Source organism: Esox lucius, chromosome 16 (assembly GCF_011004845.1).
Source record: "Esox lucius isolate fEsoLuc1 chromosome 16, fEsoLuc1.pri, whole genome shotgun sequence".
Classification (NCBI taxonomy): Eukaryota; Metazoa; Chordata; class Actinopteri; order Esociformes; family Esocidae; genus Esox; species Esox lucius.
Window position 1 is genome coordinate 24,744,369 of NC_047584.1, and position 14,481 is coordinate 24,758,849.

At 46.4% G+C, this 14,481-nt stretch overlaps 1 protein-coding gene across 2 annotated transcripts in view; it reads right to left on the reverse strand.

The window, feature by feature from the left end:
• The window catches only part of epha3 (eph receptor A3), an 83,620-nt gene that overhangs the window by 56,775 nt on the left and 12,364 nt on the right, over positions 1-14,481 (reverse strand). For both annotated transcript variants that reach the window (XM_029113514.2, XM_029113515.2), the window contains exon 3: positions 12,005-12,665. In XM_029113514.2, coding sequence (XP_028969347.2) covers positions 12,005-12,665 — 661 coding nt within the window. The remainder of the gene's footprint in view (positions 1-12,004; positions 12,666-14,481) is intronic.

The following is a 14,481-nucleotide window of genomic DNA, read 5'->3' on the forward strand; positions in this document are numbered from 1 at the left end:
TTATGACACAGCTTTATACTCAATGCACAGGAGAGCTACAGGTATGGAGGTATGTAGGGAGGTAGGTAATGTGGGAGGTAGGGAAGGAGGTTAGGTGGGAGGTAGCCATGGAGATGGGGAGATGAGGAGGGAGGGGAAACAGAGACGGAACAGCTCCATTTTAAAGCACTACCAATAAGTAGATAACCACTAAATCAATCCTTATGAGATCACTAGTCCACCGCTGACCTTATCCAGAACATTCTGTTTTATTTTATTCTTTATTCTAAGTGAAAACAGCCATGCTTTGAGTAACACACAGAGAGAAAGACAGAGAGAAAGAGAGAGGGAGAGTGGTGCTCCTCTAGCCCAGATCTCGATCCCTCCATCTCCTCTTCCCCAGGTCGCTCCACACATGGCTGGTCTGGGCATGCTCTGTTGTGTTTGGCATTCAGACTGGAGAGACGGCTAAATGCCTGATCACTGAGGCTTGACTGGCTTTAATCAGCTGAGGACACGCGCATATGAACACTATGCGCGCACACACACACACACACACACACAAACACACACACAGCTCTCTCCCGGGTGATTCATGGACTGAGGAACTAACTGCATCCTTGGGTCGGACTCGTTTTCCGGCTAGTGGAGTTGGGAGGAAAGGTCTCGTTTCTGGTTTGTTCTGTGATCCGTCCGTTGGTCCACGATTCGGCATGACGGTGACATTTCCTCCCCTCTGCTGATTGGACCAACACGCTGTCATAGAGACGTGTCCAATAAGCATGCAGAGGTCAGTATTTCTCTCTCTGTCCCCTGGCTCAACCTCACTGCCTCTGTCCACACCGCCCATCAACTTGGTGCATGATCTACTGACGTCATTAAGACACACACAAAACACAAAACCAACACACAATGAGGTGGAAGTGAGGCTTCAGTTGGTCAGTGGAGAGAGGCTGTTACAGTAAAAGCAGAGAGAGGCTGTTACTGTAAAAACGGAGAGAGGCTGTTTACTGTAAAACCGGCGAGAGGCTGTTTACTGAAAAAGCGGAGAGAGGCTGTTTACTGTAAAACCGGCGAGAGGCTGTTTACTGTAAAAGCGGAGAGAGGCTGTTTACTGTAAAAGCAGAGAGAGAGGCTGTTACTGTAAAACGCTATTTCTGTTTTAATCTCCCCATCTGCACGCCTGCTGCTCCATGTTCTGATGGATGAACGTTGAGACGTCAACCTAAAACTGACACGGCTCTGAAACATTTCCTGCTTGTTGCTTACTTAAACATTTCTCCATAACCACAGACAGACATCCACAACTCGTTCCAGAAACATGGGAAAGCAATAGACAGGTGATAGGCAGCAGCCATAGAATCAGGCCTCAGAGCAGTTCCACTGGCAGCATCAGATTCACAATGCCGGGAGCCTCTACGAATCACTCAATAACAGTTCAAATCACACTTCAGACAATAAGCAACAAGGGCTACCCCATCTCACTCTACAACTCCTGCATCTCCCCCTTACTCCCCCCCATATCGGCTCCATCTCCATCTCCTTTTTCCACCGCATACCTCCCTCATATCTCCCCCTTATATCCCATTACCTCCCCCTAACACCCTTCTGCTAGGCCTTACCTCCCTGTATCTCCCCCATACTGTACCTCTCCTGTCTCCCCCATACCCCCTGTCTTCTCTTCCCTCTCCCTAATCTTCCCCACACCTCCATTCTCCCCCATACCTCTCCCATCTCTCCTTACCTCTCCCACCTCCCCTGTGTCTGTTAAAAAGAGCCTGTCTCCCATGTACTAGGTGAGCCTGATATCCTGCTGTCATGGCTACACCACTTTCATATGTCTCTGTCAATCTCGACACCCCATCTTAAACCCCAGAAAACCCCTGCTTCTCCCCTCTACACTTCCTCATTCTCCTCCACCTACCCTCTCTTGTGCTGCTGTAGCTGCATTCCTGACTTGTGGTTTGTACCAGACAGGACCAGACAGGACCGGAGAGCACCAGAGAGGACCAGAGAGGACCAGATAGGACCGGAGAGGACCAGAGAGGATCAGATAGGACCGGAGAGGACCAGATAGGACCGGAGAGGACCAGATAGGACCGGAGAGGACCCGAGAGGACCGGATAGAACTAGATAGGACCTGGCAGGACCGGAGAGGACAGGAGAGGCTAAGGACCAAGAGGACAAGAGAAGACCAGAGAGGACCGGAGAGGCTAAGGACCAGAGGACCAGAGAGGACCGGAGAGGCTACAGACCAGAGAGGACCAGAGGCTAAGGACCAAAGACCAGAGAGGACCAGAGAGGACCGGAGAGGGTAAGGACCAGAGGACCAGAGAGGACCAAAGGCGCTATGGACCAGAGGACCAGAGAAGACTGGATAGGCAAAGGACCAGAGAGGCAGAGAGGGAGAACAGCAGAACAGCAGACCTTGGTGAGGATCTGAACTCTGTTATACAGGCCCCCTAGAAGGTGTACTGTGGATCTGTTAAGTGCTGCAGACAGCTTCTCATCCCCACGAGAGCCCCCGGCCACGGCAGTCTGGAGACTGTGTTATTGCTGTGGGCTGCAAACACTTTAATTAGTTTGCTTTAGTAGAATGGGGTTGAGAGGATTCTCCAAAAGTCAAATCTCACTGGAGGCCTTTTCTATTCCTCTGTGTCTGTTGTTGTTTATTTTCTGTATTATTGGGCTTGGTGCCATCTGCCAAAATACACACACACAAAACCATGCACGCAAGCACGTGCACACACAAACACAAACACACAAACAAATGAACAAGCACACACAACAGAACCCACTCAGATTCAGTCTGCAGTAACCAAGAGGAATTTATCTGACCTGTGTCTCAACACAACAGTCTGACTCTACAAATGGCTGGGGGAGAGTTATGGATCCAACATAGATCACTATCAATCAATCTCCTTTACTTATGTTATGGAGAGTTCCCCTGGGGCCGCAGATATGTTAGGATCAAGGCAGTCTAGCAGTATGGGGCACTGACAATAGCTGAAGATGTTGAGATGAAATAATCTGTCCTTGCAGGATTTTGCAGTGATTCTTTACGCTTGATTTTCCTAGGGCAATTATGCCATTTTGCTAATGCTAATTTTCAGTGATTTTGTCCAACATGTCAGCAAATTGAAATGACAAGGGAAAATACTTTGTTGGCTCATGTCTTGATTGAAACATATTTTGAGGTAAATGCTCAGTGATTGGCAGAAACGGTAGCAATGGGTGACTGTTGAACATTTTCTGTGCCTATCCAGATGATGCATGAATAAAGGTTTGTGAAAGTGGTGTTTTCAATCTCCACTCTGCTCACACAATCTGTATTCAGGTGCCATCATTCTAAGCATTAACCCAAATTGCCTTGAAAAGGCTGTCTTTGTTACAAGCCCAAAACCTCGTTCAACGGAGTCAGAGATATATGTGTTCTATCAGCACGACCCAACTGCCACAACATGAATGGTCATGTGAGCAGAATGGTAGGCTTTTACATCCTAATCCGGAATTCATAGCCGATATTATCAAGAGCTTATAAAGATCAAGGACCCTGAAGCGGTTAGCTTTACCCCCTCTCTCGCATTCAAGAGAGGGAGAGGAGCGACTCCATCGCCAGTACTGGGTTCACGCGTTTGAGCGCTATGTGGAAGGCACCGCAACAGTTAGATCTTTACCAATTCTGCTTTCCGGCTCCGCTAAAGAATTGCGCCAGTATCAATGGGAAAAATAATGCCTTCCAGATATTCGCCACAGCTTTTCACTCTGCTTAAAAAAGAACGCACCACACGCACGTGCGTAATCCGACGCTCCACGTTTGCTCATTAAATGTTTTCGCTTTTTGTTATCGATGCTATTTTTTGGTTTGTAAATACGCAATCTATGACGAAGACACGACGGAAAAAGCATTCCTGGATGATAGTGAAATAAGAGTTTATATTGCTCCATGCTCTAGCCAAAGGACACACTCACACAAACGTTGACGGTGAGAGAGCTTTTGACCCAAGGCTTGTCCTTGTGGAACCTTGAGCTGTAAGTTGCTTCTCTGACACAAGGTGGTGTCATCTATATTATCTATGTGATAAGGCACATGGGGGAGTAATTTAGGCAGCGCTTCATTCGTAAAAAGGGAGATCCGGGAACACATTGGGACGCGCGAGAGAGATGGATCCTGTGTGGATAGAGGTAGGCCTACCTCAACGCATTGAGCTGTTTGCCAAGCGGGGGTGAAGATGAGCATGTCTTTTCACCTGCCTAGCTCCGGCAGCTTGACTCAGCGAAGGGAGCAAATTGACGCGAATGAAGGATGTAGGTAGCGCAAATTGCGGAAAATATACAACTACAACTTTCACGTTTCCGGGCAGCGCTGGAGTATTTAGCAGTTTACAGGGCAAAGCCCAAACGGTGATGGAAATGCGCGACAGATAGCACATCCGTGGAAAGTAACTAATTAAGATCCAAGCAACCAGGTAAAGAGATTTAAAAACTAACCAGTAATCAATTAAATAAAAAGGAAGAGTTTAAATTATCAATTAAGCTCACTGGTTAGTTAGTAACTCTGTTTACCTGGTCATTTAGCTCTTCCTCTGGACGTTCCCAAAACTGGTGGACACAGCCGAGTACTTTTACGTTGTACTTTTTACACCTCCATATATAGGTATATTCTCTGTGTGATAAGGTTCATGCTGGAGTCATCTATTCTATGGAAATAGTCAAGCTGGGGGTGATGAGAAAAACAGCCCTGGGTCAGGTATGTACCTGGACCACAACCAGAGTAGCCCTGCTGATAGAGAAACCAGCGACACACATACACAACCTGCAATGCATGCATGCATACACGCACACACACGGTGAGTCATAGGCTCTCTTGATAGCTTCCATGTGGGAGCTGACCTTGCTTTAGGAACAATATAATTCCAGGATGAAAGGTCTTTGGTAAACCAGGGTATGACGGCAGTCCCAAGGGAAAAGGGAAGGTGTGCGTGAGCTTGTGTTATTGTAGGTCACGGTGACATTCGTCCCTTGCTAAGCTGTCCAACCGTAACCAGCCGCGCTCAAATCACGTGCAGGCCGACAAATCCCAAGGACAAACGTCCACTCTGCTCCTCACTAGAAAAGACTTAGTGAAAAGTCTTACTGTGAGACTGTAACCTCACAGCCCCTAGGAATTCTGCCTTCGGACGGCACAATGCCCCTTCCGGCTCTGGCCCTGAAAGGCTGGCCGAATACCAACCAACACAGAGCATACAGCAGTGGAGGTCACACACACACACACACACACACACACTTACACAACAAGGGAGGGTTGTGGGGACAAGACACAACGCTGAGCCTGGGTGACAGAAAAGGTTAGAGGCACTAGCAAGAACCACAGTACACACACAAACTGGGCTGAAGCAGTGGAGCAACTGTAGCACTAACTGTAGAAGGTGACACTCATATAAGCACCATGGAGACAGAGGGAGTACAGTATAGGACTGTGTGTGTGTGTGTGTGTGTGCGTGATTGTCTATTCAATGCCACGCTTTTATATCACTCGGCACCCATTCAATAATCATTTTCCCCGCTGCTCTTTCACACACACGCACGCACACACATTCATTCAGACAGGCCAGTTAGGCTTTGATTCCATAGCAAGGACCAAGGCCTGGTCTGCGTCATTCTGACCAGACCATTTGGTCCAGAACAGCCCACCAAAGATCACCACAAAGCATTTACTTTGAGTCCTCTGCAAACTATTTCTGAACACTTTAAACTAATTCAGAAGCCGCTCCAGTCCATCTCAGTCCTCCTCCTTTTGGCTGTGTTTGTGTGTGTGTGTGTGTGTGCGTGTGTGTGTGTGTGGGCGGTGGGGAGGTGGTGTTCAGAGGCCAAGCTAATCTTCACTGAATTAGTTCATTCCTTCAATTCACATGGAGACGTTTGGTTTAACTCCATGTTGATGTTTATCTCTTTCACTTCGCATTTTGATATTTATCTCTCCTACACATGCGTAAAATAAAGTCGAGAGACTGCGATATCATGTGGGAGCGTGTGTGTGTTTGCGTGTGTGCGTGGGTGTGTTTACGTTCCTTTGCTCAGAGGCAATCAGCAGCCCTTTGTGTCTGAGTGTTTGCACCTCCAGTGCCACACAAACATGCCAGAACCTATATCCCTCTAACTAAAGGCCACGTGTCGGTGACAGTCCAGGCTGACCTCCGTGTGTATTTTCTGTCCGCCGTTGTTGGCATGAACTCGCCGGAGCTGGCATTTTAAGAGACACAAACCGCTTAATGCACACGCATACACACAGACTCACACTTATACAGGGCACAAGCAGTAATGAGTAGTTCTGCTGTTTTCTTCCACTGCCAGACCTATCAACAAACCCAGACCCCCCCCTCCCTGCTCACACCCGGGCTATCCCCAGCCCCCTTCGCATCCAAGACTCAACTCAGCATAACACAACACTACATCATTAGATAAAGCGCTACTCCCGAAACGACTGAAGCCTCAGATAAGACCCAAAACACGCTGACATTTCTACACTCAAGAAGAGACGAGTTGCGACTCCGTAGTGACCACAGAGGTAAGAGCCCCAGTGTTGTCATGGTGTTAGGGCTGTGATCAGCCTAATGACTCACCGGTCTGTCTCTCTGCACTGGTCTTAACCACTGTCAAAGCCAGTGACAGCCAGGAGGGGGAATCGATGTGTACCTCCGGAGAAATGTAGAGTGCTCTTTCACACACACACAAACACACAGTGACAAATACAGAGCATTCACAGCTGCAGAAACAAGAGCTAACATCAAATGTGCCGAAAGATCATCCCCAAGATATTGCTCAGAATTGCAAACACTGTGTGTTTGTTCAAATGTGAGTGTGTGTGTGTGTGTGTGTGTGGTTGTCTGTGTGTGTCCGGGTGTGTGTGCCTGTGTCAAGAAGAGTTAAACCTACTCTTCAGCTTTACTGGAGGCCTGTTAACATACCCCACTGCACTTTGGCTTTAATAAGATGTGATAAGTAATCAGGACTGGCAAGTGGTGTGTGTGCGTGTGTGATAAGTAATAAGGTTTAGTGTGTGTGGGGATTGTGTGTCTTGGTAAATCCAATAGGAATGTCAACCCTCATCTCTCTCACAGGAACTAGCGAACAGCTGCTATGGCATACACACACACACACACACAAACACACACACCCACAAGCTGGGAAACACAACCGGCTGGCTGCTGAGCGCCCCCTGTTTGCTGTTTTAAGCTCAAATTAAGGTTGGAGGAATTTCACACTGTTGGAAGATATCAACTTCATCACCTGCTTCAGTCCATTGTAGCACCAGAGGAAAGAGTCTGGCTATCAGTGGGCCCCTCTCTCTGTTCACAAAACTCCACTGTGGTGAATGTCCATAATATTACAGTGTCTGAACAAGGCAAAGCAAAAAAGGGTCGCTTAGAGTCACTTGATAAGACATGACATAAGATGAAATTCCTAGTGTGGCCTCTGGCCATCTCTCCCAGGCTAACCAGGCAGATACGGTCTAGATTATTGAAGTCTATTTTCACCAAAAGTTAGTTTTTACCCCATTTCAGCATTAGTCCACTTCTGTGTTAGACTTCTTTAGAACAAGTCAAGTGGCATATGATGGAGAAAAAATGGAAGCAAAATGTCTATACTATAACAAAAGTCAGAGATGCCTTTCTAGTGTTTAACAATCTTATTGACTGTGAAAAGAATCTCATTAATTTGGGGAAAGAATAAGATCAGAATTGGGCTCTCTGCCAAAATATTATATATGTTATGCTCTCTTAAGGTTTTCCTGAAATTCAGACTTTTTAGCCAATGCTACTTTGCTTTTAATGCTAACCGACATTCATGAATGCACGGTCACACACTTGAATGCACATGCATGCACATCTGCACACACATACACACAGTCACATACACACAGTCACACACACACATATTCCCATCCACACACACACACCCCCCCCAGCGACAGCTAGGGTTGCACGATATTGGAAATAACTGACATTGCAATGTTTTGTTTTACTGCGATATATATTGCGATATGAAAAAATACAGGATGTCTTCAGAAAGAGCTTTGGCCATCAACCTGACAGTCTGTATCCTTCATTCTTCCCCAGCACCATCCTCGACAATTAAAATGTATGAAACTTATGAAAATTATCTTTCAGAACAGGTTGCTAGGTAATAATATGTAACAGTAACAGTATAGCAATAGCGACAGTAGTAAAATAGAATGCGCAATTGGGCATAACTTACCAACTGCAAGATGCACTCTGGCCAAAGCACTGCAATCTGGTCCACTTGTTCAGGGCAGCAGCCTTCACCATGTTGGCGCCATCGTTATTCAGACTAGACGAATTTCATCTAGGCCCCAATCAACTAAAGCTTCTCTCATCCCTGTTGCGATGTTCTCACTTGCATGATCCTCTGGGAAAATGCAGTTTGCAAACAGCGACTTTTCAGGTGGAAGTCCTCATTAATAAAGTGTACAGTCAGACTTATGTAGGGCTCCGTTGGCCGGCTGGACCACAAGTCCGTTGTTGCTGTATAATATTCCACTTGTGACAGCTCTTTTACAACTTGTGTCTTGCATTTCTCGTACAGCTCTGGGATGGCAACTTGAGAAAAATAGTGTGATGACATTACATACTGCATGTCAAGTGACTGGATCATGTTTTCTAAACCCTCTTTGGTGACCGTGTTAATTGGTACCATGTCTTTGGCGACGTGAAATGTTATTGATTTTGTGATTTCTCTCTGCCGTTTGGAACCTTTCTCGTATGGTGTAATACTGTCAAATGCATCCAAAATAGATTTTTGCTTTGGAGGGCGTTGAGATGCTTTGCACTCGTCATACGAAGATTTGTGGTGCCGCCTTATATATTCGAACAAATTGGTCGTGTCGCCTTGTGTTGTGCCAGCTATTGCAAGGCTCTCTGGACAAGGTATCTGTTTTTGGTCAACATCATCCCTTCTGTAATTAAACTGTGTATCCAATAACCTATAAATCATAGTAAATTACCTTATATCACGTTTTCCATTTGAAAACATATATATATACTGTAGACTGATATATGCCTACCTTACTAAATCGCACGTTCTGCGATTTGACTATTGCAGATGCGTACATCGCAATGTCGTTGCTGAAACAACATTTTGCGCAGCCCTAGCGGCAGCCCTCGTAGTTGGAATTTGTGATGCTGTTATGTTTTACTAAAGCCTCACAATGAAAACATCCCTTGCCTCCACACACATCTCGGACCGGCGCTTTGACACGATCATTAAGACAGTAACATTCAATACTCCCTCACACTCTACTTAAGCCTTCAAACACACTTTGAGGCCTATATAAACAAACGCTGGCACGCAGACACACACACACAGAGACAGGGCAAAGACAAATGGATGATCTTGCATCACTTCTCGAAGAAAAAACAAACCGCATGAAATATTCAGTGAAGTAACAGTAAAGCCTTTCTCTACATGGCACTCAGAGGTACAGCAACACACAGCTAGGTGTGGACACCTCAACACATCCCCGTGTTAGCAATGCCGCTCTGCCAAACTGCCCCCCAAACACTCCCAGTCTGTTAACACTGGGGCCTGGTGGACGAGCTGCGCAGTGGGGCCCTCGCTGTTGCTGCTCACGGAGGTTGTGGGTGCGTGTGTGCGTTTCTGTGTGTGTCTGTGTGTGTGTACGTGTCACAGTGCAGCTGTCACAGACCAGCGTAACATAAGCCCTTATTAGACTCCATTAGCCGTCAGTGAAACTAATAAGAGATTGTCAAATACACCCAAACATTCACACTACTCACAGTGACAGGAGGGAAGAAGATAAAAACATTCAGAGAGAGAGAGAGACAGAGAGAGAAGAGAGAGAGGGAGTCAGAGAGAGAGACAGAGTGAGAAGAGAGACTGAGAGGGAGATGTAGCAAGAGAGAAGAGAGAAAGAGAGATGGAGAAGAGCGAGGGAGACGGAGAGATAGAGAAGAGCGAGGGAGACAGAGAGATAGAGAAGAGCGAGGGAGACGGAGAGATGGAGAGGGAGATGGATATTAGAATGATTCCCCTAAGCAGAGTACACAATGGCAAAATGCACGATCAGCACGACTGGCCCAAAAGGATGAAAAACCATGACTATGTACGGACTCAGTGAACAGGGACTTCCTATCCAAAGAGAAAGCCACAGGCAGACCTGGCTCTGAAGAGAAGACAGAAAATGTGTCCCGTGAAAACAGAGCTGCCCGTCCTAACCTCCTGCCAACCTCTCTACACATATTTGCTTTGGATCATACAGACCCACACATTTTAAATCAAATTAAATAGTAATAAACGTTTGTATATCTATTGGCAAAATAATGGCATGTGCAATCACTGCAATGTGATTGTTTACCAGTTGCCATGACAAGGGCCACACAAACAACACTGTAAACAAACACAAATGATTTCCTTGTCATTAATCTTTAATCCGCAACACTGTTATGACACAGTGCAGATCTACTAATATGCATTTGAACTTTCTTTTGTGTGTGTAATTAATTTAGAATTTCAAGTATGTTATGTTATATTGTATTATAAATTGCTTATTGTCCACCTGTTTTGGCAGTGCAAACAAATGCTTTGAATGCCAATAAAGTCTTCAAATTGAAATTGAGTAGGAGGGAGATAGTGGGGGGAGTGGGAGGAAGATGGAGAGAGGAAGAAAGAGTGGGACGGAGGAATAGAGAGAGAGAAGGACAGAGGGAGAAAGGGACAGGGTTGAAAAGGAGAAAACAAGGAGGGGCCTCACTAATATTTGTCTCCCTTTACCTGAGTCTCTCCAGAGAGGGATCAATTATGGCAAGAGGTTCTCTCGGTTACATGGACGCCACAACTTGGCCTAGGAGATTAGCTTAGATATTTGTAATATTAACTTAGAATATGTCATTCATCCACAAACTGCTGAATGCAGAGACAGTAGATCAATATCTCTACATAGTGCTACACACAGCAATTTAAACAGGCGTACCAGACACGCCGCGACTGGTTCTTCACTGTACCCTGGGTTGTCGGCCATGTCGCCATGGGATACTCTGCCTCAAGCGCTCACTCAGGCAGGAAGCAAGTTTAGCTTTAGCTCTTCCTAAAAGTCTGACATGAATAATGTCCAAATAATATCTGCCTTTATTGGTTTCTTCACGTTATTACTCTTAGTATATTTTTATGTATTTTCAATCATCAAATAAAAAAATATCTGTTTTTTCTACCTAGAAGTTATCTTTAATATAACAGCACTCTGTCATGTATTTGATGTTTTATGTGGACACAAGGAAATGTAGCAGCTGTATTTTCGAATAAACTCAACAAGTTCCCATCTAAACACAGAGAGAAGTAGCTTTCCTTTGCATACTTAGGTGTCATTTCACTGGACACAGTCCCAATTGTTACTCATCCTACTCATTGTACATCACCATGCTCTCATCAATCACACATCTATCATAACCCATTCTTTTCTCCAGCCCCACACCCACATCAAAACACCAGCCAAGTAGGCCTTTCAGTCCTCAGAAGAACATACCCTGACCTGTTACACCCCCATGTCTGGCCTCAGCAGACAGACACCATGAAACAAACAGCAGATTGACTGACCTAAAATCAACTAAGGTCATTCCTCTGTCCTGAAGAGGAGCTTATTGTTAAAAATACTTCAAGATGGTCCCCCACCATTAACAAATAGAAGTCCCAAACTGGGGTTTAGTCCTCATACACACATCCTGTTGCTGAAATAAGAGGTTTGTCAGTAACAGATATATGATATAAGAGGTTTGTAAGTAATAGATAAGACAGCTGACGCCATGGTTTCAAATACACTGTATGCAACAGTATACAGTCAGAGCCTACGTTCAGTATGAACTATGGATTTCCTATAGCGAGAGAAAATAAAAAAGGGAGGGAGGGATATAGAGACAGACGGGGGTGGAGGCATAGTAGAAAATGGATGAACCAAATTCATTAAAAAAAATTTTTTATTTCTGTGTCTTACCTTGACAAGAGCTCCCTCTCTCCTCATAGCCCACGTTACACAGGCACTTCCCTATGGGCACAAGCCACTCCCCCTCTGTACTACAGTACATACGCGGCGGCTCCTCCTCCTTGGAGTGATTGACGCATGAGCCCTTCACCTCCACCAATGACTGGGAGTCCATGGGCACGGTGTCAGGGAATGAGGCCAAGTTCCTCACTATAAATGGGCACTTCTTAAAGTACACCCTAACAGACACCAGCGCCACGCACGCCCCGACGTCCTGGAACGCCAGGTAGAAACCCTTCTGGGAAACCGGCCCCACCTCCCGGACCTCCGTGTTCAGCTTCAGGATGCGGTCTCCCAGGTCCATCTGCGTGAAGCTCTCGTCCGCGGCGATGGTGTCGATCTTGGAGAACTGATGCTCTCGGAAGCGGCTGCCCTGGTCCTCGTCCGTCTCCAGGTACAGGAGGTTGAAGGTCTCCTTGCAGGTCCCCAGGACCAAGGGGATGGAGTTACAGTCCCTCAGCGTGAACTTGAGCTCCACGTAGATCTTCTGTGCCGACCGCCGAGGGATCCAGTTTGTCCGAAGCCAGTTGTTCTGACTGTACTCCATCACATTACACACCTGGAAGGTTCTGATGGGCGTGTAGTGCTCGTCCACACCGCTGATCTCCTCCCACTGAGAAAAGGGATGGAGAGAGGGAGGGAGGGGGAGACAGGAAAGAGAATGAAGTCATTCCACTCCTTTGTTGTGAACACACAAGGATCCTCATTTATCACCTAGTCTGGTCCCACTGTCCAAACGGGTCGACCTTTTTTTTTTTTTTCAAAGCTGAAATGAATAGGGAAACGCTTGAACGATGATCATTATTGTGGTGAAAGTGACACTTCTTATAATGTATGGCCGTAAACGATGTTATTATCCATCAGTCAGGGTGAGCGGCTGAATAAATGAATGAATGAGTCTCTCCTACATACGGAGGCCAACTCTGGGTAAGACATCAGCGTAATGATGAATAGAGACTCTGTCTTTTAAACTGCAATAATAGTGATTTACTCAGCAACCAACAGCAAATGTCTCTTCCTTTCACCGTCCCCCGTTTCTCCCTCTCGATCATCATCCATCCCCTCCCACCCTCCCACCCTCCCCCTCCCTGATTGCGTCTGGGGAAGTCAGGTATTCATTTCACACTCACGTCTTCTACAGATGGAAGTCTCTTTATTGTATTAGAGGGGATTTATTCTCCTTCTCCTTACGCAGACCTTTAGCTTTCACTTCTGAGAGGACCGGCAAGTCAACTGCGGTGCCAAGGCTAGGGAGAAAGAGTCCCTCTCCGAAAGGAAATCACAGAGGGATTTTGGGGCCGAGGTTTGACCAGAAGGCCCAGTGTATGTGTCCTAATATACAGCCATGTGATGCTAATTGAAGCAGATCCAATTGGGGTGATTGCTACTTCCACTAAAGCTGCCTTTGTATGAGTTCTCTCTGGGACGCGGACACACACATACGCACACGAACGCTCGCCAGCATGCTTCGAGAGAGGCGGTGGAAGGTTAGAAATGAAATCCAGGTGCAGAGTAACTGAGACTGGCAGTGTGTATGTGTGTGTTTAGGTGAACGTACTATATACATATATATATATATATATATATATATATATATATATATATATATATATGTGTGTGTGTGTGTGTGTGTGTTTTATCTTATTCCAGAGAATGACTGTGCATTAAACTGCTTGCCAAAACAAATGGAAGTTATATGATGTGTAGACCATACACTGGAGAATGGCTTATGACACAGACCATCCCCGGCCATACATGACATCATGACTCCGCCCCTCCCTTCCACACTTCCTCCATTCCAAACTTCCTCCATCCCTCACTTCATCCATCCCTCACTTCATCCATCCCTCACTCTTTTCCTCCATTTCTGCATCTGCCTTTAGCACGCATACACAGCATGAGACGTGGTTCCTCAAAGGCCTACCCCTCCTCTCCATCTCTAAGGGTGACAGTGGGCTGGATGACCATGCCGTTACGGAACTGGTCCCAACTAGAAGGGGGGGGGGGGGGGGGGGGGGGGGGGGCAGGGTATGCAGGGTTGTATGAGGGGCATGGGGGAGATATGTGGGATAAGGGGGGAGGGGAAATGAAACAGTGAAACCAGCATTTGGTGTGTTTGGCAAAGCCCCGGACTTACTCCCGTGTGTGCACTGGCTATGAAGGCAAGCCAACGAGCGCGCACACACTCACACACACACACACACACAAACACACACACACACACACACATACACTGGCAGCTAGCTGACTCTGGCAGCAGGGCATTGAGAGTGGAGAGCTGGTGTTTCAGAGAGGGAGATGTGTAATAACGTTATAATCCTTTGCCTGATCACGTTACAGTGGAATTACATTACTGAGACAAGACATGTCTGCAGGTCTGTGGTCCTAACATGACCCCTGTGATTTACCCTGCCCACACACACACACAC